Source organism: Phalacrocorax carbo, chromosome 20 (assembly GCF_963921805.1).
Source record: "Phalacrocorax carbo chromosome 20, bPhaCar2.1, whole genome shotgun sequence".
Classification (NCBI taxonomy): domain Eukaryota; kingdom Metazoa; phylum Chordata; class Aves; order Suliformes; family Phalacrocoracidae; genus Phalacrocorax; species Phalacrocorax carbo.
Genome location: NC_087532.1, coordinates 3,588,021 through 3,614,915, shown reverse-complemented (window position 1 = coordinate 3,614,915; position 26,895 = coordinate 3,588,021). Strand labels below are relative to the sequence as shown.

At 44.4% G+C, this 26,895-nt stretch overlaps 1 protein-coding gene across 6 annotated transcripts; it reads right to left on the bottom strand.

Moving 5' to 3' along the window:
• Positions 1-210: 210 nt before the first annotated feature.
• Positions 211-26,895, bottom strand: C1QTNF12 (C1q and TNF related 12). 6 transcript variants are annotated; one of them, XM_064470483.1, is made up of 9 exons: positions 26,048-26,895; positions 25,478-25,737; positions 15,703-15,822; positions 14,432-14,543; positions 13,949-14,178; positions 9,341-9,449; positions 7,597-7,687; positions 3,280-3,358; positions 211-2,662 (listed from the first exon to the last, which is right to left on the bottom strand). In XM_064470483.1, exons 2-9 carry the CDS (start codon positions 25,646-25,648, stop codon positions 2,564-2,566), a joined length of 1,011 nt encoding a protein of 336 aa, XP_064326553.1. In that variant the 5' UTR covers positions 25,649-25,737; positions 26,048-26,895; the 3' UTR covers positions 211-2,563. The 6 variants fall into 6 exon arrangements, with proteins under 6 accessions (XP_064326553.1, XP_064326554.1, XP_064326555.1 ...); XM_064470484.1 differs by having other exon boundaries at positions 25,478-26,368; positions 26,439-26,895; XM_064470485.1 differs by having other exon boundaries at positions 26,439-26,895.

Here is a 26,895-nt window from a genome sequence, read left to right as displayed (position 1 = left end):
GCTGTTTAGGCTGTGTGTTCCTCAGGATTGGCTGACTACACTTTCAGCTCCTAGGACACCAGGGAAACACCTGAAAGGACAGCACTCCTTATATAAATAAAGGAGAACAAGTATAAAGGCAGAACAACTCGTCTCCTGCAAGGAAGTCCATGAGAATAAAACACAGCAAAGGAGGGGGGGAAAATAAAAAGTCACAAATCCCAAACAAAGTCTGACAAACAATTTTAGTTCTACAACAAAATAAATATTTTAACTCTGATTTAGCAAGGACAGTGAGACATTGTTCAAAAATCCTATAGATATAAACACTCTGATTATGTTGCTGCAAGTCATGCATGAAACAGCCCGATTTATTACAAATATTCACACAGTACAAAGTACAGTATAGTAATACATGCTGGGATATAGGCCGCTTGCCCTGATTACACTTCCTCCATCAAAACCCAGTGTAAACAGCCAATCCTTATTGATAGGGTTTAGTGATATTCATGTGCGTGATATGCTTCCTGAAGCTCCAGGAACGACTACTGTTGCTACTTGCTACAGCCACAAACTCCCCTCTGCCAGCAGAGCGCCCCGTTTATGCTTGAAAGTACATTCTCCCCAACGCGTACTACAAAAAAATCCATAGGAATCCTGGCGTGTGTTGTGGAGCAAGAATGAATAGATCAGCATTGATAGCTGCTCTATTTTAGACAGTCACCCAGGCCCACTTGGAACGACCGCATTCCTTAGACTAAAAAGTGGAATGTACCTGTGTTTACTTGTGTAACAGCACTCCCTGACTACTGCCTGTACCCGCTCCTTCCTCCTCCAGTAGGTATCACTTTAATATGTTCATCACAAGGGAAAATAGTACCATTTAGTACCCTTAAAGTTCTATCTCAAGGTATTCATAACGGACATAAAAAAACCCCCGGTTTCAGCCATGCTTGTTTCACAGCAGAGGTTTTCCCCACCTCTTGAAATAAGGCATTTTTGCATACCCCCAACCTCAACAGCAGCGTTGCTGGTGCTTGTAGAAACATCATCTATTGATCAACCTGAACAACAGGCACAGCAACGGATGACATTCTTTTCACGCCTTCTGCTCTCCCCAGCAGTCTTTGTTTTCATTGCACGAAGATATTGTAGTTGATCAAAAACTGCGGCACTATCCAAGGGGTATCTTCCATTCACTGCAAACGTTCAAGAACAGGTATCTGGACTCCGTTTTGGGCCTTGCTACCACCTCTTCACGGCACTGTGGTACAACCATTTCCTTAGCTAGGCTGAATCAGCAGAAGGGCCGGGCATCTGTTGAAAGGGAAAGCTGCAGAGGCACGTTACACGAGCGTGGGGTTTTTAATCACAAGGATGTTACCACATCTTGGGTAACACCTTAACCCCGTGAAATGCCAACACCCTTTTACTTTGTTGAAATGATTTTATAGGCTGGAGCTATATGCAAAGCTGCTTTGGGAGCTCAATCTCACGTACTTACAGCTGCAAACAGATTTGTAGAAATCCAGGAAACGTTCACTGGGTGCTCTTTTGGATGGCCCTTACAGCAGTTTCAGCCTCCAAGTAGAGCTCGGATAGACTCCCTATGACCCTGGCCACCTGATGGAAGTGTTTTGCCCCATGTTTTCTTTCGTTATTTCACTGCAGTTCAACAAGCACCAAAGAGGTGACGTATCTGATCTGATGCTGCTATCCTCACTGTCTTTGCCAGGCTTGTGACAACCAGTGTAATGCATTTGACATATTTACAAACGATTATATGGCACCTGAGAGGATGCTGTTTATGTGATGCAGTCCAAAACCACATGTATATCTTACTAAAACATAAGAACACAAGTAAGGGAGTTCATGCTAGGATTGGTGCCGTTGGCCTTACCTTTTCATAAAAACAAAACTGCACAGGCAGCGAGGTATTCAGCTTCATCAATAAGGTCAAGGAAACACTTAGATATGAAGAACCACAATTAAAGAGTTCAGACCTTGGATTCTCATCTGTGAAGCAGGTATTGTCTGAGAATACAACATACTTCTTGTCAAATATATCCAATTCTGAACATGAGAGAGGCCCTATACCATTCACAATTGTATGAAAAAAAGCAGTTTTGCTGGCAAATCCTTGTCTCCTTCCTCCACAACAAAAAGAACATAGTCACTATTTTACTTGCCCTCTTAATCCTTCATTTACAGACACAAACACCCCACAATCCATCCCAGAAGACATGCTGACTACAAGTGCTATTGTGAAATAAAGTTATAATGCAACAAATTCCAAATCTCAGTGTATCGTTCAGTGAGCATCTGGTGAAGCACAAATTAAATATTACAGAGTTCGTTTCTGAATTATAGAAGTGTATGTTTTATGATGAACGAACTGGTGTGGTCCTTGAAAAGCAGTAGCCTCTGAAAGCAAGCTGAAGTACCTGTGAAAGGAAAGGCTCTTTGCCCGTTTAAAAAGATGCCACCAGTTACAGGAAGCGGTCTTTGAGAGTCAAAGTAAAGTCGAATATACACCGCAAGGCTCCAGCTCATATCCTTCCCTGCTACACTGCTGCCGGTGGTGTTACGCGCCCATTAACATGCCCATGAAATCGGATCCATTCTGAATGGTGATGGGGGCTCCAGCACTGTTGTCCACAAATATGGAGGTGTACTGGCCAGCCTGCAGAGAGAACAAGAGGGAAAGGAAAAGATCTGACACTTCATCCCAGTCTAAAAGGAGGGGGAAAAAGGCATTTCACTACCATGAGCTAAGCACAGAAGCCTCCTGCCCTTTTCTGCAGCTCCTGGGAACAGTATCGGACCGAGCATTTTTACTGCAGCACTACAGCTTTGACTTGGTGGAAGAAATTTTCTGTAGTGAAACTGCGTTATAGGTTTATTACTGAACTAGATCCTTATTGCACTGGCATCTTTTTGGGTGACTAGTCAAGTGGTCACCTGTGCTTCAAATCCCCTTCTATGAAATGGGAAATACAACTGCCATCTTGACAACACAAGGGGGGATTTGAGAAAGAAAAATCTTTACTGTTATATGCTAGAGGGAAGGTTACTTCTGTGGCTTCAGATCAGGCTGTGCAACACAGGTCTGGCTTTTGTTCCTGTTCCTGCACAGATTCTCTCTAGTCACCCCAGGTAAGGCATTTAACTGCATTAACCTTAGAAAGAAGGTTAATGAAAACCTCCCCACCTCCTGGTGAGAATTCAGCCTTGCCAGTAACTAACTCCACAGCCTGCCAAGCAAACTAGTACGGTGATTCCCAGTGTGCACGGGCTTACCTGCAGCTGCAGTAAGCCATGTACATAGATAGTGAAGATTTTGCTGTTACTTTCCAGACCAGCAATGACTTCCAAAGACCTAAACAGTATTAAAAGAAAAATAAACAGGTTAAACACCTAAAGCAGTCACAGCAGTTGTATGTGGAACAATAACCTCATCACCTCCCTAGAAACAGGACCTGGTGGTTCTAGTGCCCGACTGTGCTAAACAGGTGGGCTGTTGACTCGATCCTAGCAGGAACCAGCTGCCTTTAAAAGAGAACAGTAGACCCTTATCCTCACCGTAGTGTCTAACAGAGGACCTACAGAGCATACAGGACTGTGGATGCAAAACTCAGCTGGAGGCAGGAAATAGGAGCCACCTTCTCTCACAGAGGCCCTTCTCAAGGTTCTGTGGTCTCTATCCCCCACCCTTGAACAGGTATTAAATGTGCCCTTTAGATTTATCTACGTGACAGGTATCCCAGTTTGATGACCACCACAATAGTTTGTACTCCTTTTATTCTGCAAAGAGCTAGCTATATGCATTCTGCCAATAATGGTTCATTCATTTTCAAGGTATGAAAGGCCTAATTCACCTTAACAATATCTGTATTCTGCAGCTGAAAGCTGTTTTGGGAGGACATTTGGATCAGGGCTCACATACAAGCCAAAAAATACCCCAACAAACCAATTGTGCTTCAGTTAAAATTCAAGGGAAAACTCTAGATCACCCCTGAAGCACTGTTCTTTTCTAGTAACATGTTCTAATAGCCATCATATCCCTTGTAGTTGCAAGATGAAGGACAGCTGCTCTCTGTGGCCTCCTCTGCTTACAGAACTCTAACTCAGCTCCTTTGTACAGGATTCAGGGTGGAAGGAGGTGCCTGAAACATCAACAATCAGAACAACCCGTGTAAGCTCCATTCCAAAGCAACATGAAAGCACAGAGCTCCGTGCCTCGCTGGTTCTTCTGAAATCTGCCTAGCCAGTGGTAGCAGATCTAGTTGTTTTCCCAAGAAAACCAACCCCTTTCGTCCTCCTTTTTTCCACACAGTGGTGGTGATGAAACCTAGCAAGTGCAAACATGCTGTTTCCAGCCCCCTTGCAAGGAAATAATATGCATAAAAAGTAGGGGCAATTTGGCCCAGAGAGAGCAAGCCACTTGGCACCACCTTGATTGAAGAGCTCAGTCTGTGTGTCATATCCTGCCAAAAGCCTAACTTGGGTGGGAACTTCCCACCATTAATCTCTTCTACTCCAACTGTCTCCTTGCCTCTGAGTTTCCATCTCTCTCAGCCGAAAGCCCTCAGGGCTCTTTCAGCTCCCTCAAATGAATGACTGTGTACGCTGACATCCCCAGGAAATTCCACAAGCAGGGGTAGCAGCTCAGCCTGTGCCAGCAGAATGTCTGTCCAGACAGGTTCCCATCCCTCCACCCATCTTCTTTCCATGCCACAGACCAGTCATACTCTCACCCACCATAGGAGAGAGGTGTCTCTCAGAGCCAGTGTTGGTTCTGCTTTACTCCCACTGCTGTCCAACTCAGGCCAGCCTTGCAGGACAACCAGTCGTAAATTGTGACCCTGGACGACTGATGAAAGCTCCGAGTCAAACATCAGAGAGCTTTATCTAAAGGATTAACATCTAGGTTGGTTCTGTCTAAGAGAAAAGAAGGTTTTACTGTTACCATTCTTGGGGAAGGTAGCTATAAGCTCTTCAGATGGCAAGTTAATCTCAAAACATCCCAGGTAAACCTGCCTGGGCTGTGTGTGGCAAAGAGGTGGTTCACACATCCCAGCTAGAACCAGAACGGTTTTCTAGGAGCTTTCAGCTAAAAAGACCTGCAATGAGGAAGGCACGGTAGTTTCCATGGCCCGCAGCAAAGCCTCCTATTCAGTAACCCTTGTGTTTGCATTTACCAGAACAAGGAAGCAAGGCTAAAGTTATGTTGAAAGCAATCGGAGACTGATATCCATTCCTTAGTAATATTACTGTAAGGTTGACTGAATGGACAGCAACGGACAGAGAGAAACAGACAGACGCTGTCCTTGGAGACAGAAATGAGCCTTCCAGAAGAAAAACCACTTTGTGCTCTCTTAAATGCCTTAATCAAATCAGTTGGGAGCTTGTGGAATCGTTAGGAAGATAAAAACTCACTGCTGTAAATTTAATTTATTTTGCAAAATGTTTTAAATGGAATTTAGATTTTCTGTGTTATTCTGTAACTGAAGTCAACGCAGAGTGGCGACCAGGATGGGAGAACAGCTTTTCGCTCTTGGATCAATTTCACTTTTAAATTCTTTTAGGTGGCTTCATAAATCTCACCCACTCATTCACTCAAATCTTTATTGAAATATCGTCAGGTCAACACCACTGACTGGCAATATTTTTCCACATCCCAACGGGGAGTATCTATCTTTCCACATCCCGAAAGCATGTAGAAAGAGATTCTGTGGAACTTGCAGCGGCTGTTCATGGGGAATCCAAGGGCTTGGGGCATGAGTCCTGTTCTTAACTAATTTGCTAAGATAAGAGGTTGTAGGTGAAAAGCAAGCACCAATGCTGAAGAAAGAAAAAAAACCTGATTGCTTGAAACTGACTCGTCTTTGCTATGCAGAGTAAGGGCAGGAATAGGGATCTGCACTGTCAAACGGCAATTTGAGAGAGCTACTCGTAAAAACAACAGTAACATTCTGCCCTGCTCATACCCGTTCCACCCCTGTGATTAAAGGCCTGGGCTGTCCCAAAATCACTCACTGTCAAGATTTCAGGATCAGGCTGAGGACCACTCTTAGCGTGACCTAAAGGAATTCTCACAGGTGCCAGGAATGAAGCGTCCCCTAAGTTCTGTGGCTTACCAGAACACAAGGTGTCCCTTCAAGGGGCAAGAAGTTACCCCTCTGCTTTTGCTGACATTGTGACTGCAGCCAGTCTGTCAGTGCCTCACTTTAAGTGCTGCAATCATAAAAGACTGTTATGAAACAGTCTACAAGGCTGAGGAGGTGCCAGTTGCTCCAGTCAGCAAGCTCCTTGTCTTCCCATCAGGTCAGTGGGCGCACAGCTCCCTCTTACCCTAGTTACTAACGGGCACTCAGACGCCAATCAAGTCTTTTCCACAGGCCAATGAAACCTATGAGAGGTTTATTTATTACATGAGGCTTCATGTCAAACTGACCGCCCAATCCAGCCTCTAAATTGAGAAGCCTGGGAAGGGGTCAGTCCTCTTTGCAGCACTCTGACACACAGAGCAGGGAAGGTAAGGGCTGAAGCAGCCAGTCCAGCAGCAAACTTGTGGTTTTGTGGGCTTTAAGTTGCACCTGCAGAGTCATTCTATGGGCATATTTCAGTGGTGCTATCTCACGGGTGTTGCTACAGCTGCACTGGAAGAGCTGCGGGCAGGGCAGAGCAAATCCGCACAGCCCTGCACAGACGTTTTTCCTCCCGTGACAAGGGCCAAGCCGCCAGCAGAGGCGGTGGCCACTCTCTGCAAGCAGCATTGCCCTCTGCTGGGTGCAATTCAGCCCAGCCCAGGGGCTCCCCAGCCCTTTCCTCCAAGCAAAGCTTGTCAAACTCCTCCTGAGCAAGCTGGCCTTCTCCGAGACACAGGACACCTCTATGCTGCAGCTGAAAGGATGACAGAAGCACAGCAAACAAAAGCAGCCAACTGTACGCTGATGCCACGGCCCATTGCATAAGGAGCAAGACCCAAGGTTGCCATGGCCTAACAAATGCGTTTCTTTAGGAGAGTTTTGCTAATGGATCCCAGCAGAGGAAAATTCAGCATGGTCATCTGAGCAAGCTCCACAAGGCAGCTGAGGGCTGTGAGAAGGGATCATATACGTCTATGCAAGCCCTGTACTTTCTGCCTCAGGGCCCATTCACCTCTATTTTCCACCTATTCATTCTCCCCATCGCTCCAACACTTCCATGGCAACCTGAGTGAGATGCTGTGATCCATTCAGGATACAGCTGAAATTATAAAAACTGAGCTAACAAACTCTGGCATGAAATGAAAGCGTTTCTCTCACTCTGTATGTTTGTGATGATAGCTGAGCATTCAGCACCTTTAGCTACATCCAGTTTCAGCCGACTTCGCTCACAATTCTCTCAACATATGCAAGATCTAGCTATTTAGAGTAATTAGCACTGAAAGGTTAAATATCAGAATAAAAAATGCACAAAACCTAAGAGCCAGATGGAATCACTCTCTCCAGAAAAGGTCTACAAGGAATTATCATACAAAATTCACCATTGGTGAACCCGATTTCCACAGCTGGTTGAAATATTGGCCCATTTGAGAAAAATAATTGCCAAGACAGCATTGCAGTAACTCACGTGTATCGGTGGCACAGAGATTCAATGCAGATCAACACTCGGACATTATCTCTGGCTCGGAGTTGGACTTTACTCTTCAACTCACTGTGGTCTGGGGAAAGCAGGAGAAGAAATATAAGCACTTTCACAACGTAGCAGACCACCAGCTGGTGGTGTTTGGCTTAACAAGGACACCAGTAACCTTGTGACTTCTGTATTGGGTTTGCTTGGCAAGGTTTTGGTAGCGGGGGGGCCACAGGGGTGGCTTCTGCAAGAAGCTGCTAGAAGCTTCCCCTGTGTCTGATAGAGCCAACACCAGCCGGCTCCGAGACGGACCCGCCGCTGGCCCAGGCCGAGCCCGTCAGTGACCATGGTAGCACCTCTGGGGCAATGTATTTAAGAAGGGGGGAAAAAACCTGGGCAACTGCAGCCAGAAAGAGGAGTGAGAATAGGTGAGAGGAACAGCCCTGCCAACACCAAGGGCAGTGACAGAGGGGGAGGAGGTGCTCCAGGTGCCCGAGCAGAGATTCCCGTGAAGACCGCGCTGAGGCAGGCTGTGTCCCTGCAGCCCAGGGGGGCTAGCGGTGGAGCAGATATCCCCCTGCAGCCCGTGGGGACCCCACACCAGAGCAGGAGGATGCCCAGAGGAGGCTGTGACCCCGTGGGCAGCCCACGCTGGAGCAGGCTCCTGGCAGGACCCGTGAATCCATGGGGAGAGGAGCCCAGGCTGGGGCAGGTTTGCTGGCAGGACCTGTGACCCCGTGGGGGACCCGCGCTGCAGCAGCCTGTTCCTGAAGGGCTGCACCCCGGGGAAGGGACCCACGCTGGGGCAGTTCATGAAGAACTGCAGCCCATGGGAAGGGCCCATGTTGGAGAAGTTCGTGGAGGGCTGTCTCCCGTGGGAGGGACCCCACGCTGGAGCAGGGGAGGAGTGTGAGGAGTCCCCCCCACGAGGAAGGAGTGGCAAAAACAATGTGTGAAGAGCTGACCCCAAACCCCGTTCCCCATCCCCCTGCGGTGCTGGTGGGGTGGAGCTAGAGAAAATAGTGAGTAAAGTTAAGCCTGGGAAGAAGGGAGGGGTTGGAGGAAGGCAGCTGAAGATTTTGGGTTTATTTCTCATTATTCAACCCTGATTTGATTGGCTTTAAATTAATTTTTCCCTAAGTCAAGTCTGTTTTGCCTATGATGGTAATTGGTGACTGATCTCTCCTTGTCCTCATCTCGACCCACAATCCTTTTTTATATTTTTCTCTTCCCTGTCCTGCTGAGGAGGGGAGTGATGGAGCAGCTTTGGTGGGCACCTGGCATCCAGCCAGGGTCAACCCACCACAACTTCTTCGGAAAGCATCCTTCTGGTGTTGGATTATAAAATAGTTCATCACTCCATGATTAAAAACCATTGAACGAATGCACTGGTGACAAAATACAGTCAAAACTGCCTTGAGGCAGCTCTACATCATCACGTTCATTTCTTCTAAAGTCTTCTATGGAAGCCATAGCTTCCGCCCATTAATGTATTTGGTCCCTCACCCTCCATAAGGGGCGTTCATTTGTTTGGTTTGCATGGAGCAGCCTGCTGTGGCTATCAGTCTGAAAACACCCAGCTCTAAGGACAGGGGCTTGGGTCATGGTACCAAAGGGAGAGCTCACTGCAAAGGGCTGCCATTGCACGTGCTTCAAATCAAACGGGACCCGGAGAGTTCTCCAGGACTCCTTCCTGCACCTCTCAAGCAGTACAGAAAAGGTTTCTGTGGACAACACTCACCAATGTGGACATTGGCTGAAAACTGGTAGATGCCAGACACAGGTGCTGTGAAACGTCCTGTTGCCAGATTTAATCCTGTCCCCCGGAGAAAAGCTCCTTTGGCCAGGGGCTGTAAGATAAGAAAAGCAGGCCCTGAACAAGTCCCCAGCACTCTCAACAATTACACTGCCCATGACGAAGAACAAGCTTATGTGCATGAGAACAAAGCTGAAAAATTTTGCAAGGCTACTGCCTTATCTCCCCAGGACACACCTTCCAGATGGGCGCTCTCTCAGCATCTGATGCCCACAAAAGGCAAAATGATCTGTATGAGACAAGAATATGCCCTTTTTGCTCACTGCCAAACTTTCCTAACTCATCTGGACTCAGACTGTGCTTACTGCATTCCTATTCTCTGCCGGTCCTAGTGGCCTCTAGCCTCCACTGATGGTCTGATACACAAGATCTACCATTATCTGAGTCAAGAGGTCCCTACTACTCCCAAAGACTTCCTAGATGGGGCCAAGCAGTGTCCCCAAGCTTAAAAACCTGGGACCTTATACACTGGTTTTTGTGATACAAGTACAGAGAAAACACTCATACAGGTCTCCAGAGGTTTTCTACCCACCTTAGGTTTAAGTCAGACGGTTTTGATACTGTTAAAGAACAACTGCTCAGACTGTTACAGATTCCATATTTAGTTTCATTTTGTTCTAGCCTTGGATTCTACAGAATAGGCAAAAACCTAGTAAAACAGCATGCAGCTTCTCCTCATGGCAAGGAAGCAGTCTTAAGTCAAACTCACAGCAGATTATCTGACTCAGACTAAAATAAACTCTGCAAGAAATGTTTATTGTTTGTTTTGGCCTGCCTCATCTGAATTTGGCTGGAGCTGGGGAGAAGCAGGAGTGGCTTCAATGGGCCAAGAAAGCACATTAGTCAGACTCTGCTTCCACCACAAGGGCGTTCTGTGCAATGTGAACGCATTGCCACGAATGCTGTCCCGAGAGATTTGCCCCACATCGGTCTTATGGGACAGAAGAGTTGTTCACATCTCACTCTCTAAAAGCACACACACTGCTCTATCCCTAAAACATGGAGAAATGCATAACTGAGCGATCTCAACCACCCAACATTTGCGTATGCTTTCCGATCCTAGGTGGGGAAAGGGGCCCAAGACATGGTGAACAAATTTGTGGCAGTGTTGCCACATGCGCTATCACACTGAAGAAAAAGTAGTGGAACCCCTTTGTTCAGGTACCAGAAAGAAGTTAATTGCCTCCCCATTCTGGTTCTTCACAGCCAGAAACTGTCAGCTTTCACAGTGCAGGGTAGGAATAATTTATTTAGCTCTCTCTTTGAAAGAAAGCAAATCCCAGGCAAGGTTCCCAGAAAAGTAACTCCCAGTCCTTATTTACCAAGATCTAGCTGTGGTCTTAAATTTCACAGAACTTTACTAGAAATGGTTTCTGTATGCACATGGTGGTGAAAATACGTCCATGTGCAGCAGCAGTGGCCATCCTCATAGGATTACACACGTATAATGGGGAAAGAGTAATAATGAACTACAGAACAACTACATTTCATACGATTTCTAAGTCTCTGTATTTATCAGTGTGCATTGATGTGTGCCCATGTGCACGTATATACACACAAGAGGAGCTCTGTTTTCCTTATTTGTACACACACGGACAATATAACAGCTAACCTAACAACAGAGACGATGGAAGGAGACCGATTCCGTTCTTATGCTATTGCTACGCCATCATTTTTGATTTACCTCACTGAAAAAGCAGATCCAAGCCCTGCATGTACAAAAACTGTACTGCACAGTTAATTCATTCCTTTCTTGTTACAGCTATTAGCAGAATCAGCAACTTAATTCCAAAACCACTGGCTGAGCATGGAAGGCAATTTTAGGCACCAGTAAATTATCACTGATAAAACATTCCTGTTTCTTCATGCCCTCTGTGGCTTTGTTATTTTTTTGCTCATAGAAATAAGACAATGCAGGGAGAGGTTCTCTGGGCAAAATATTCCATTAAACCCCATACCAGTTAGAGCTCCCTGCTGCATTTGCTGCCGCGCAGCAGCGTACCCACCTAGCTGCTTCAAACGCTGCAGGAATTTATATCTGTAAAACTAACTACTTGGGCACAGTTATCTCAGTTAGCAGACCAAAAGCAAACAAACAAGTCAGCGTCCAGCCATCCTGTACAAACCAAGGCCAGCTTCTCTTCCTCAGCCCATCTCCTATCCCCACGTCTCCCCCATACGCTCCATAGTTTACTGCCAGGTGGAAAATAGGAACCAAGCAGAGAGGATTGAGATGTGAACTGCCAGTTTAGCTTTTCAGTGATAAACACTGTGGAAAGCACCACACTGACTTATCTGTTCTTAAAGAAGAGGGTAACCCAAACTGCACACCAACCACAATGCGCAGGGGATGCTTCTCCTGAAGCAGCAGTAAAATTCAACTGCCAAAGGCAGACATTTAGCTTGACCTTAAGGCACGAGAGACACCAGGACTCCTTCTGGGATCTTTCACCATGAAAAGCACATGTGCCACCTGGTCCTTGAATGATCTGATTCCAGTCATGTTCCTGGGCCCCAGATAAATCCCACTTCCGTGGCCTGTCAGACGCTAGAGTTACTTCTATTCTTGGTGTGGGAAGTACCTTTCTGAAAGCTTTTGCAAGAGGCAATCGTTAGAAACCTCAAAGTGTGAGAAACAGGAGGAGGAGGTTTAGGGAAAGGAGTATTACATGTTTTATTCCAAATACCAAGGAAATTGTGAGACCAAGAGGAAGAAAGGGAGGGAATGTTCTTGGAGGAAATTTAGCATGGAAGGATGAGAAAACCGTCATACTTTCTCAATACTCAAGGTCAGAGTGACACTACTTCGACACCAAACTGAAATGACAGAGTATAGAAGTAATAGGCTGTTTCTCAGCACAGGTTCTTTCCACTATCTCAAAATGCTTTGGGTAAGGTCCAGATCCAGGAATTAGAGTCAGTCCCTCTCATCTCACTGACAAGTAGCAAACTGTTGGCTTCTTCACACTATTAAACTATGGAAAGGAGGGAGGGGAATTCTCACTTTCTCCCCCTTGGCCTGTTCAAAGACAAAGTTTTCATGTTTGCAAGAGCATCCACTGCCTCCCTCCCTGCTAAATTCCCCTATATCGGTGCACAAGCTAAAACCAGATACTTCTTGTCCCAAAGCTGAAATGAAAGGCTGGCATCCAGAGGCCTGCCAGCCCTCCCACATCAGCTTCAGGGCCAGAAGCAATTAGAAAGAAGCTAGGCATATGATAACAAAGCATGGGAAGCATCAGCCTACGCACTGATTGCTGAGATGTCTTTATTCATATTTTCCCTCCTAATTAATGAGGCAGCAGATCTCTCTAGCCCTGCCCACACTTCAAGTACAATCTTGCCTCTGTGCCAGCACCCACAGTGCTGTCAGACCAGGCTTCCACAAGTGTATTTGGGAAAGATCCAGGAAAGCACCCTATTGAGAACGTAACCACTGCCTCTAGTCCTGCAGCTGTGAAGTCCTAGCAGCAAAACTGCTCCATAGGAAAGGATGTGCTGGACAGGATTCTTTAGAAATGGGACTCTGCAGCTGGGAAGAAGGCTCAGAACCTTACTACATGGCCAGTGTTAGCAAACTGTGCTGACGGAAAGCCGTATTCCCTGTTCGTACTCTTCAAAGTCTTGTCACATCATAAAAGCAACCATGTATCTGAAGGCCTTGCACTATTATAGACAGTCTTTGTGACTCCGAAGTCTAAAATAAGCCTCCTCGATTACCAAGAAACTATTTGGTGTTAGCTATTACTTTGCCTAACATTTATACTTCAAATTCAGATCCTATTTGCAACTGGTTCAGAAATGGTTAGTAGAAGTTTTAATACCAAATTCAACAGCTTGCTTGTAACCATGCTTATAATGACCTACAGCATCCCACGACGGTGTGCTTGTCATTATAACATGACTATAACAAAATTATCTATGCAAAATGTTTAGTCTTCTATAAAACATTGTGTAAAGAAGTTGAGCGTCAGGACTGGCCCATCCAACAAAATGATGGCTCACGTTTGGTCTCATAAACCTACAACCAACAGCTGCTGTCTACCTCTGACATTTTTCTACATCTGAACGTGACTCTGGAACTAAACAGGGTGTGCACTGAAAAAAAGAACAGATCCTTCAGACTAATGCCAAACATGGATAAGTCTTTCTCCATCATCAACCGAAATAAAAAGACTGACTGTTGTTTGGACCTGTGAGACAGCCCTCTCTTGCACAGACCTGTTAGAACTCCAGTAAGAACTGTAATGAGATTCAGCTGGGCTGCAGGAGAGGAAGAAAGTCTGCCTCTTGGGTTTGTCAGGAAGGAGAGGACTCAAAGCTAAATGTCCATCTTACTGCAGTTGCGCTTCGGTGCCGAAATCACCATACGAGACCCTACTTCTGTCAATCACAAAAAAGGTAGTGCTATATTCATAGCATCCAAGCCTGAGATGAGCTTCTAGGATTAGTCTGCCCTTTCAGGAAACACCTTTATCTACAGAGCCACCTAGCAGCTCTGCAGACTAGGGGAACTATAGCTGATCTACGCACAATGGCTGCTGTGGAGTTGCACAGGTTCAGTCTGTAATCCCTTCTCACCGACTGGAAGTTCTGAAGTTCTACCAGGGTCTTCTTATCTACAATGACTTGTCCCTTTAGCTTGCAATGGAATGCCTCTTCTATACGTCTGTGGGGTGAAACTTCCTCCAAGGAGAGCAGGAGTGGAGGCAGCTGGCTGGGATGAGCTGAAATAGCCAGGGATGCTCGACGCTCAATGGCTTCTGAGGAGAAAAGAAAAAGTACAGGAAAATAAAGGCTTAGTTTAAGAGCCCGGTCTGTGAAGCCATTTGTCATGTGATTACACTTCTACACTCAACCCTTCAACTCGAACTAAGCTTCACTGGGGAAACATTTTTTCGAATTTTTGATTGCCGAATGCTTTAAGGTAAACGTTTGCAAAGCCAGTTCTTTATTTGCCGTGGTGCTTACCAAAAGAAGCAGGTCACAAAACCACACAGCTCTTACAGTCTTTACCTTTTAATATCTCCTTAAACTCCTGCAGAAGGACTTCCCGGGTGACTTCAGCACCTGGTGCTCCTGGAGGTCCCTGGGGGCCAGGAGGTCCTGGGGGCCCAACAAGGCCACGCTAAGGAAGTAACCAAAGAAAAACATGTGCATTAGAACCAGGCAATTGCACCGACAGCCCAAAAATTCTCTCAGCCATGAGCCAGTTCTAGAGGGCTGTCGGCCATGTGAGCAGCCCCCTCTACTTTCAGTTCAACTACAAGCCTGATGCAGTAAATCTTAAACTGACTCTCCAGCCAGCTGTGAATTCCTGTACTTGGAATTCACTCACATCTTTATGTGGGAGGATAAACTTTGCTCAGGTAAACACTAACTGGTTCTTCAAGTACATATATATGGTGTGAAGCACAACAGGCACAAGACTAAGTTTGCTGCTTTTGTACCTTCTCATATCAAAGTAACATACTAGCTTTTAAGGTTATTTTTCTGCTTATTTGCTAACTAGAATAGCCATCTAGCCACACTTTACGTTATTAATATATATTGCTTAGATGTAATGATCACATACATGATTGGTGCAACAGTAGAGCTCTCAGAAAATGAAACAGTTTATTCAAAACACCTGTAAAGGTTAGCCACACACACATTAGAGCTTTAAACTAGTAGTACAAACATGCAACAGTATTATCATTGCTATTTTGATGTTTATCCTTCCCAGGGAGTTCCTGTTTCCTCAGCTACACTGCAGTAAACCTGCATGAAAGCACTCCTGCCTACAGCTCACTGAGAAATAACAGGAGAATATTAAAAGCATTCAAGAATGTCTAAGCAGAAGATTAAAAGTGCACACATGATCAAGCATCATTCAGCAGATGATCAGTAATTCATTAATTTGAAATAAACAACTTGCCCTCATTTGCTTAATATTATCCTTTGAGATACTTGGGCTTTATCTAGTGGAAGAAAAAAAAATTTTGATCCTGAGCAGGAAGAAAAAAAAAAAAAAAAAACAAAAAAGGGACAGTCCAAGAAACAACTGGTTTAAACAAAAATGAATGTTGACCTTGGAATTCACATACCTTATCTTACAAAGCATATAGCACTTACTGTCTCAAACTTCTCCAAAATACTTGGAGAAATTAAACACAAGCAAACGAAAACGCAGCACTGTGGGGTGGGAAGGCCAAAGCTGGAGCACACAGAACACCCCACATACGAGCAGGAGGAAGGGACGCCATGGCGCACACTTATTAGCTGATGGCAATCTAGCAATAACCTACTAATTTCTTGTCTTTCCCTTTGCATCTCCTTTTAGAGGTATTGCCATCATCTGGGCGGTGAACAAAGGAGATCCAGGTCCGCCGCGGGTCTGTGATTCGAGGATCTGGAGATTCTAGGATCTAAAAAGAAACAAGAACAAAGACTGATACCACTGTATCCCTTTGGCCACTACATGGATTCAGAGAATGCAAAGTTTCCAGATCAGGCTGTTGTCTGCTGCCTAAACCACATCCTTGATCCAAACATACTGCGTTTGGGAGGACATTAAAGGTGGGATAAAATGGGATATTGCACTTCCGTAACAAGCAATTCAGTTTGGATTATCCAGTTCCATGCCACTTTTTGTCTTCATTTACAGGAGCACTGCAAATGCAGGATAGTTCTTCAATCTGTGTTCTCACACAGTGTATGAAAGACACCAGCCTTTCAGAGAGTCCCATTAGAGTGGGGTTTTTTTTCTTCATAAGTTACAGGCTAAGCCTGCTGGCAGAAGTGTCCCAAAAGCCAGAAGATGCCGCCCTTAAAACATCAAAATGCCATCTCATAACTTAATAAGCTATCACCTGCGGGGCCTCCCAGCTCCCTTTGCTTAAGAAATCAGTAAGAGCCAAGAGCTGGGAGCCAGTGTACCTCAGAGACCTTTCTCAAGCTGCTGAGACTCTCGGCCCTCTGACAGTCCTGATACTTGCCACAGAAAACCTGCCCAGATGCCAGAGACTGTTCACCACTGGCATCTGACATTTATCAGTGGGATCTATCAAGCAATACGGGGAGATTAAAATGTACAGAAAACCTTGAAATGCTCCATAACTTTCAAATCACAGACTGCAGAGTGACAAATGTACACACAAAAAAAAACCCCACTGCCAAATTTAACTACCTTGCCTGTTCCTATGTTCTGCAAGTATATTGTAGCTGTAGGTTACCTAGAGAAGCTTGGACGTTACAGTGCCTGGTTCTGGGTCCATTCTAAACAAAGTCTGGACAGAAGAGAGGATCTGTCTCTATGAATTTGGGTCCGCTTCTGATTGGACTCCCTGGTTCTCTTTACTCACCTCCAAGAGCCAACTAGAAGTGATAAAATAGCCGTACCGGTTGTTTTTATCCTAGGCTGGGAATGAACATCTCACTTTAAATCGAAAAAGGCACCAGAAATCACTGGTTACCAATACCCTGCCAAGGTCTTGTCAAGAGCAATTAACTGTTGACTACGGAGGTTCCAATCTGTTGACACATCAGCCTCCCGAATGTCCATCACAGTGAGGATAAAAGCACAAGGTCTCCCAAAGTTTCATGAACCATGCTTAAGTATTCAGAGTCATTAATGAAAAAGCCAGAGAGAAAAAACTGCAATGAACACTTAAAATATTTAAAACAAAAACAAAAAACCCACCCTATGCCTACTGTAGACTTTTGGAATGCATTCAAGAAACCTGTTTGTTCTTCTGGTGAGACCGAACGGGACAGATCAGAATTCCAGCAGGAAAGCAACACAAGGCAGTAGTGGGTTCAATGACATTTTAAATGATTCCTAGGCCATTAGAAATTTAGGTAAATCAAATTTGATCTATCACCGTTCAGGAGTAAAGAAACAAGATGTGTGTGGAAAAAGCATAGAAGCAAAGTCAGTCGACAGCGCCTTTTTCAGATCAAAAAGTGTTTGCCCCTGGGTATTAAAGCTTCTACTAGTTTGACAGCACTAGACGGTCCTGCCACAGCTCAGACGCTACAGCTGTGCCCTCAGTGGCCTTAACAGGAACACTGACCTCGCAAGGTGCTTCCAACGCAGCCAAGTTAGCAAACACATCTACGTTTCCTCATCACCTGTCCCTAAAGCACTTGCCCCTTCTCAGAGAGCCATACTGAGTTTTAATACCATTTCCAGTACCGCTTATCACTTATAAGCGTAGATTCCCTTTCATCAGATAGCCTGCAGAAGCATGTAGGAAACAACCTTCAGAATTTAGGTAGAGCTGAGGTCCCAGTAACTCAAGCAATGCACGTCACTGAGAGCAACAGAAATTAGACAGAAGATTGCCAATTTTAGATACAAATATCAGGGCAAGCCTATTTTGAGGAGAAAAGATGACAGTCTGTGTGATCTGCTGTGAAAAAAATCCATGCAGCATAAATTGTTTCAAAATTAAATCTTAGAAGTCTGCTGGAGTTCCAGCTTGAGGTTATAAGGAATGTCAGCGCTTCTAAGCTGATGCAGAGCCTGGAAAGCTCTGTCTCCGGCATGCATCCAGGCACATGGGTGTAGTACAAGGCATTTGCCCATAGATTTCTGAGCTGATATGATCACAACTATTTATTTCAAAAAGCTTGGGTCAACAAATGATTTACAGAATATGAGCAGCTCCCCAGAAATCGGATGCGAAATGAGATGAGCAAGGGTATTTGTTAAACATACATCTCAAACTCTGTGAAGCCAACTCTATCTTCTCAATTCCACAAATAATCTTAGGTGATTTACTGCTCAGACACCACCCACAAAGATCTACTCCTATTGAATTGCTCTATTCAGGCAGTCCTTATCCTCCCCTCCAGATAGATGGCTGCAGAGTAGCTGGCATCTGTGCTCTAAGCCAAAGCAAGGATATTCTGAGACATTTGGCCATATCGTTCATTCATTCTATGTAATTAATCAGAGCCAAAGCTATGGTTACGCACACTCCCCCGATGCTTAAATTTAGCATGTATCGCAAACAAGAGCAAGACAAACTATTCATAACAATCTAGTTCATTATTTCTGTACCCAAATCAGTCTTGAACTGACTTCTATGTTTATAACGTTATAAATTGCGTGTTTAGTCAAGGGATTCTAGCAGGTTGTTTTAGATAAATTATTTTTTGCCTTTTTTACTTACCGCACCCAGGACTGAAAGAGCTTTCTGAAATTCCAGTGGAAATGAATGTAAATGGAGCACCATAGGAAATCCTGGGCACTGTGAGATTAGTCACCTCACTAAAACATTACCACCTTCTGACACATTGCTCGACTGCAGATTTTTGTGCAAAGCATAAGACGACAAAGACAGGCTGAGAAGGTTCTTTGGTGCAAACCTCTCCATCTACTGTAACACGTAAACATCAAGTCCAGAGGCAATCGTTCCTAAAGTTTGCGCAAGCCCTTAGAACAGCACACGAGGTGCGGCTTATTTCTGCAATGAACACGAAATGTGTTCATCAGAGCTTCAAGAAGATGTAACGGTTTCTGATGGAAGAAGCTAGTTCTTTCCTGCCCCACTTAATCTGAAAACATAGATGAGTGCAGCATCACCACACACAAGGTCACACCTACAGAGGACTGTGTTTACGAGCTTTTAAGTTTACAAAGTTCATAAATGTAAAGCAGGTAGAAGCCTACCCATGCTTTTCCCAAAGGAAGCAGATGTCTTTTTGTCCCAGCGACTGGGGCTGACAGGTCTGTGGTAAAGCTTCAGTGCAGTTCATGAAACAGAAGGAAGCAACTTTATTAAAAGAAGCGCCCAACTCAAGCAGGATGGAGTATTCCCTCAGTGCTGTAACAGAGGCCAGCTAAAGAGCAGCTGGGTTGCAGAGAAAAGGAAAATAAAATCAGTTCATCCTTCAAAAAAGGGCTGGCTCACGTGGCAGGAACTCTGAAGAGCAGCCTCCAGAACGCGGCAAACACAAGGCCAGCGTCTTAGGAACTGGGATGCAGCATTTGCTGCAGATGTGGAAGAGACTATTCAAATATTGCCACCTTCCACCAGGCTGCAAGACAGGCAGAAACTCCCCACCACTGCAGAAATGAGGAAACAGGCCAGCTAGAAGCGGAAGCCAGCAATCATGGGCAGACTCTGACCATTAACTGTGAAGACAAACAGATGTCCTCAGCCTTTCTGGAGCTCCAGCTGTGAAGAAACAGGCCGGAGCAGACATCTTGTCAGGGAGAAAAAAAGAAATCCAGATGGCACATCCCAGAAAAATAAATTTAAAACTCCTGAAGTTTAAGAAAAATAACAAAAAAGTCCCATACCTCTCCAGTCGCTTGCTTAAATTACAAATCCTTCTACAAGACAGTCATGGCACTCCCCAGTTTCTCCAGCACAGGATGATTGACAGTTAAAATGAATGTTCCATCATTGTGGTATTATTATTTAATTACTATGGCATGCATGAGCAATCCCCAGCAATAAGCATGCAAGCCTCTATTTTTCTTGGCAGCAGCAGCCTCCAGCAGCCAGAGAGACCTTGCAGCCAACTCAGGTATCAGTCAGGACCGAGAACAGCCTTGGAATCCCAGCAAAGGGGACGTGTCCCTCCTGGGGTGCTGTTTACAGAGCAAAGCTAACCTACAGGAGTCAGGAGGAATCCTCATGTTAACTACAGTGAAATCAGGCTTGCTCCTTAACACTTGAAACAGCACCTCCAAAATCAACAGAAGCCTTGCCAGCAATTTTTAACGAACTTTCTCTCAGGTCTTTTAACATTACTTTGGAATCCAAATACAATGGCACCTATCACTTCAGAACCAGTTCATGACACTCGTGAGAAATTAGCCCACTCTCCCCCTAACCTCCCTCACAATAAAAGACAGGTTGAGCTGTAATTCAGACTGCTGCACACAAGCAAAACCCGTGGTGCTTCATGGCTCTAAATCCCAGAGCAGCATGCACTGCCCAGAGACACACAGAGCCTCCGGCCAAGATTCAGCCAGCATGGAAGAAACCACCAGCAGAAATGTACACTCAAGTAGCAGAGTTTGGATCCTGAGAAATTTCTGAACTCCCTCTGAACTTCCATGAAATTCCAGGATTCTGGGATCCAATCTGCATCTCTCCTAAAAACCAACGTGAAATGCGTGAAAATAGTTTCAGAGTCTGAATGAATAAAAAAGTCAACAGTACCTGTGAGCAGGTCTGTATACCTAAATTCATCTCAAAGTGTTCTCAGGAACACCTAAGCATGTCGCAGGGACAGGATGGAAAGAAAGCATGAAAAGGTTACAGTTTTGTGAGAGGACAGCATCCCTTCCACCTGCAATTGGTGAGACATGTGTGTCCAGGAACATACACCTAACCATTCCAGTCCACGGTCTTTATGCCTGAAGTTACTGCCCTGCAAGTTTTGCTCAGTTATCTATGTATTTGTCCATCTGTGATAGAATAATAATTAAGAATTCTTTGCTTAATAGTTAAGCAGTTGCCAGACACAAAATGGACCCGACTAAGCATTTAAATTATCTCAATCCACAAACTTCTATGCTGATACACCTGATTTGCACCAGCAACAGTACTGTCAGCTTCATTAAGAAATTAGGAGCAAATTATATATTTCAGTAATGTATTTTACTTGGAACAGGTTAAAATGTGACAGACCACAGGGTTTTTTAGCATGACAAATCCTATGTCAGCTGCTAATAACTTATGGTTATACACACTCTTGGTTATTAATGAGATGTAAAACCAAGGAAGGTCCTGACCACTTGTGGTTTTTACAGATCTCTCAAGAATTTTCCCTAGAGCAGAAGCGTTAGGTTTGGTATCTTAGCCAAATGTGAAATGGAATCCCTACCTAAATTCCCACTACGTTTTGCAATTGAAAAATTATTCTTCACTCTTCTAAATGGCTACCTCAAAAAGCTTCTCCCCTCCACTTAAACACAAACTGTCTTCAGTGGTCATACCGGTAACAAATTTAATGAACCTAACGGAACAGTTCATGGGAGCAAGAGCTGCTCTGGGTGAGAAGGCGACATGCTGTTTGTTGCTGTGTTAGCTGTAGCGCAACGTTAACCAGTGCCACCCCTGGATGTACCGGGAGGACTTTGTCTTTAGGGACACCACAAAAAGGTGAGGAACTAAACAGCACCAACATTACAGGTGTAGCACAATGCATCTAGCACACAAAACCACGTCGGATGTAGGACTACATACTTTAATAGTGAGCTTTAAAAATCATACAAACAGCTCTGGGAAATGAGACCAAGCACCGAGTTATTTGATATGCTGAGTCAGATGTATGAACCCAACATTATTTCACACGGGCCACGAGGAATTGCTAGGAAGCATGTTATTTGTTTTAGCCCTTCTCATTCATGATATGCCAGAGCGAGGCTGACGATGATGACAGATACAAAACATGAAAGATACCATCATCTACTATAGATAGTTCACAGTCCAGCCTCTCCCAAGGCTTTAACACTTGTCAGGCCCCAAAATACTTTCCTCAATTACACATGCAATCACACACTTCAGGCTAAGACTGAAATCACTTTACAGAAGAGGAATGCAATCTGTGCAATGCCATTGAACCGGCTGCTGTTTTCAATTGGAAGCAAAAGGCCCCAAAGAAATAATTCAGAGAGATTTAAATAATAAACCAGGTAGACGTAACCCTAGATGTTTGACAGAGACAGGAGGATCACAAAGGAAATAAAATTTCAAGGACTCCTTGGCTACGTAGAGGGTAACTAAATTAAAAACATTACACACTCTCTTGCAGAAATTCCACTGAAGGTAAAATCCTGTTGAACTCAAATCATACCTGAAATTTCACTGGGATGCTGAATCATTTTGCCCCAGTTAGGATGCTGTCTTTGAGTTGCTAAACTGAACTACCCCTAAAAGCAGCTCACAGAACAGCTGAAGTTGGAAAGGACACCCGCAGATTGTCTAGTTCAACACCCCCTGCTCTAAGCAGGTGAACCTCAGCAGGTTACTCTGGACCATGTGCAGTCAGGTTTTGACTGCCTCCAAGGATGGAGACTCCCCAGCCTCTATGTCCAGCCTTTTCCAGTGTTTGACCATCCTCAGAGTAAAGAAGCTTTTTTTCTTACATTTAAGTGGAATTTTCTGTATTTCAACTTGTATTTCAACCCACTGCTCTTGTCCTTTCGCTGGGCACTAAGAGTCTAACTCCATCTTTACTCCCTCTGGTCAGGTATCAAACGGTAACTCCTGATCAGTGTCAATCCTGTATAACCACTCGGCAATTTACTACTGCTGAACCTCTGTTAGTACAACATCACACCTTGCAAGACAAGATCTATACCTGGAATGGGGAAGGCAAGCCTGGCAAGTGGCAGCTGCAGGTACTCAGCCACACACAAAGTAAGAAGGTCCTGTAGATTACCACCTCTGTATCCATCAGTCACGTCCTGCTCTCTCTCTTAGTCCATCTGTGTCAGAGAAGAAAACTCTCATGTGCTTGGCAAGCACGTCACGTTGACAGCAACTCAGCAAATATAAGACTGGAGAAAAAATTTAAAAAATAAACCCAACACGCTATTTCCTTGTAAATATCAGGTTTATCAGGAGATCTGAGAGTTGTAGGTCCCTGTGTTAGGTGAAGGTTTCACTGCGACTCACGCATGGTGAATGTTAAAGGGGCGCTTTCTCCACTCCTGTTTGAAAAGAATTCCCAAGAAAAAATTGCCCCAAATTGTTTTGCTTAATTAGAAGGAAAACACATCTACCTTTTCAACAGTATGAATAAAGATCACTACTCTCAGCCTATATTTCATTCCCTGCTTCTGCTTTGATAAACCTACCAGCTGGCCACAGAGTCTTCCAAGGTAAACACTCCCTTAATTTTTACTGTACAAGGCCAAAAACCCCAAAATTCCATCTTTTCTATTATGTGCTGTAGCCAAATGAAATTGGGCACTGCTGTTGTTTCACTTTCCTGTGCGGGACATCCTTTTGTGAAACAAAACTGCTCACAGATGGACCTTCAAGGCTCAGAGAGATCAGTCTTCCATAGAGGTCTACTTTCAACCTTCTTTTAGCTTGATAAGTTAGGTAAGGATAGCTTCACTATCACTTTACTTCTTCCGTTAGCAAATACAAATTGTGATGCTTCGCTGTAAATGGCAACTGTCATTTACCCCAGAAATGGGGGCAATTCTTAAGCACTGCATTTATAGTATGTGTAAAATAATCCCTGAGCTTGGGCAGGTGCTATATAAAATACAGCACAGTCACCCACGACATTTAGAAGCAATACTTAACTAGCACCTGGACTTCAACCTCAAATAGATTTCAAGGAGAAAAAGTTCACATTGCAAAATTTGGGAGTGGATATCAAGTGGAGCTCGTAAGCATTTACATCAAAGATTTGGTTTCGTCTTATCCCTAATAAACAGAACCTGCCTTCACTGAGCTCGCCAGCTCTTACTGCAGCCAAACCTTTGCAATGGCTATTTTAAAGCAAAGTATTTCAACACAGAAACTGCAGTTTCCAAACAATGTCTGCTTTAATGAATGTCCACTAGCCTCCGAATGAGTACTGTGTTTCTTCTAGCAATTACGTATGTATGACTGTGTCAGAATTAACCAGGACCAGTTTTTCTGCTTGCTTTTGCAATCAGAATATGTTCTGCTTGCGGTCCAATACATTTCACATCAAGCTAAATTAATTCCAGAATAGACTGAAATTTAGTTGCACTAGATAGGTGTCTGTGCCCTTCTGCAAAAGCAGAATGAAGCAGTTCTAGAGAGAGTGAAGTGACCGATTATAAGCACCTCAAGAATTTAGCACGTACACACAACCTGTTCTGACGGAGCCTTGCAATACACAACAAAATTGAGCTGAAGAACTGCTGCCTACAGTCCCCTAATGATAATTTTAAGTGCAGCAGCCAGCTTTTTTAGAGGACTGTTTCCCAGACTTGCCCAACCTTAACCAATTACTCTCACAATAGCACTGAATAGGATATTTAGAATGTCAGCCCAATTGTTCTAACTTGCCCTCTCTGCCAGCCCCAATTTTTGACAGGTTTGTTCCTCAATTGCTATAGTGACTGCCATCCCTAACGCTTGTGATCAAAGTCATGTTTTAGAGGTCACCTCCATTTGAAACGGGACATTTTTTTTGTAAGCAGGGGAGAGAGAGGAAAAAAAAGAGAGAGAGAGAGAAGGGATAGGGGAGACTCCCTCCTTTCTCAGTGTTGCAGTCTCCCTTCCACTTCACCCTGCTCCTAGTCCTAGGACCCGCTTTTAATTTCGTAACCCCCTCTCCTACTCCCAAGCATTCTATGCAAGTCTTCCTTTTAAAGGATTCTGGGGGCTATGATCAACTGACTGGAAATTTTTTGCAGCTTTCAGCCTGAGATGATTCTCCCAAACAGGGTAGGAAGGATCCTACCCTGCAAAATTCCCTCACTAAGCCTAGCAGGTCATCAGCTACAGCCACTGAGGTATCACACACACAGTCTTAACACTTGCCACCATCCTGAATCCTTTCCTAAAGAGCCACAATCACCTTAAATAGATCATCTGGCTACACCACAATTTTTCTTATCCGTGATTTTCAATCACCACAGCCTCTCTGGTGGAAGGTGCAGTGCACAGACAGCTCAGGCGTGCTCAGGTGCTTATACTGTTGCCTAAGACAGTTTTGAAATAACGTTGCAGAGAGAAAAGGCTTTGCCTGCAAGAGATACATTAATATTCCAGTATCATTATTTTACTGTGAGAGCCCACTTGCCTTTTTAAAATCGGTTGTTTCTGAACAGGAGAGCATTCATACACTAAAACTCTAAAATGTCTTTACACTTAGCCAGCTACTATGGGACTGGAGCCTCAGTCATGCATATTCTAAAATAAATTATAATAATCAATTGTAGTGTTCCAGTAAGCTTCAGTAAGCTAGAAAATCAATCAAGCAAAGGCAAAAGAGAGAACATTTCTCTTTAAAATCAAATTGAATTCGGCATGAGTGCCTCAATCATTGGAAAAAGGAGCCAGCGTCACGTTACTGCCAAAAATAAGTTCCACCAAGCACTGACAACACAGAAACACCTACCTTGGGATGCCCGTGCAGTTCTTCACTGTTTGAGAGGGTCGCATTGAAAGGCTCTGTATACTGATTAGGTTCTTTCTTCATCTTTCTCTCTCTCTTTGCTGCCGTAACTCTGAAGAGGCAAAACTGCTGACAAAGTAAAGTTGCCACAAATACCCAGGTGCACCCCTTCATTTTGAAAAGGGAGGGGCCAAGTCAGGAAGGGCACTCTCCAACAACAAAAACCTTCACCACCAATAACAGGGATAGACACAGACTTCTCTCTAAAAAAATAAAAAATAAAAAGGTTAGAACTCTTAAAGATGATCCTCTGGGCTACGCAATGTCAAATGAGCAGCACGCACGGATGCGCTGGTTGCTGGAGAGATGTCTGTTCAAGCAGGACACATGGAAATGGTATAGATAAACTTGTTTGAAAAATCTGGATTCACTCGAAGAAAGAGGTAAGTCCATTCAGCCTCTTGAAGCTTACATAAATACAAGAGGCCCTGGAAAGTCCTGCCACCCACCTTGAAGTGTCGCTCCCCCCACCCCCCCCAATAAGTCTTCAGACTCGTTTAAAATGCACTCAACTATGAAACCTAGAGAAGTGAAATTGCTCAGGGCAACAGTTGTTCAGGCCGGAGCTGACAACACAAACTCATTAGGGGGGTTGTTAGGTTGTTCCTCTTCAACAGGAGATTTCACTTTCTGTCATTTGAAGCATTGTGTTCAGTTCAAAGCAGGCTTGAATACGTTCCCATCCATTCTCTCTTGAACGATACTTCCCTTTCCTCAGTGACAAGTCCTCATCCTTTCCTTTCAAGATGCTGGGGAACTGTAACCAAGGCTGCTACAGCCACTGCTCTTCTGAAGAGGCTGAAAGCATCACACCTCAGCCAAGTGCTCAGCCTTCTAAGGAGAAAGTAAATTTATCATATCATAAAAGTTAAAACAGGGAGAAGCAAAGAATCTGAGGATGTACCTAGGTCCATTAGGAGCAGATAAGGTTTTCCCAAGCCTAGCTTCTCTCCCTCTTTAGCCAGGTTTATCTTCACTTCTCTTTAACACGACGATGAGCAGTAAGTCCCAATGCCACAAGCAGCTGTCAGGATGTAGAATCTCCTGTATTTTTCATCCTCATCTCTCCTCACGCTAGGCAAAATCTCAGGTACCTGAGTGTAGATCACGTCTGATTTTTCTTGCTGCTCCTTTTCTCAGCTGCACACTGGCAAAACCCTCCTCAGCTTTTGCTTTACCTCAGCAAATAAGTACTTCTTTCCTGAATGAGTTTCCATCAACTTCAAGAAAGGGGAAAAAAAAAAAAAAAAAAGAGAGGAAAAAAAGGAGGAGGGATCACATTCTAATGAGCTGTCAAGCCTATTCTCTTCACATTCCTATTAGACTCACTGATAAGTGGAGCTGGCCCGTGTGCCAGGCAG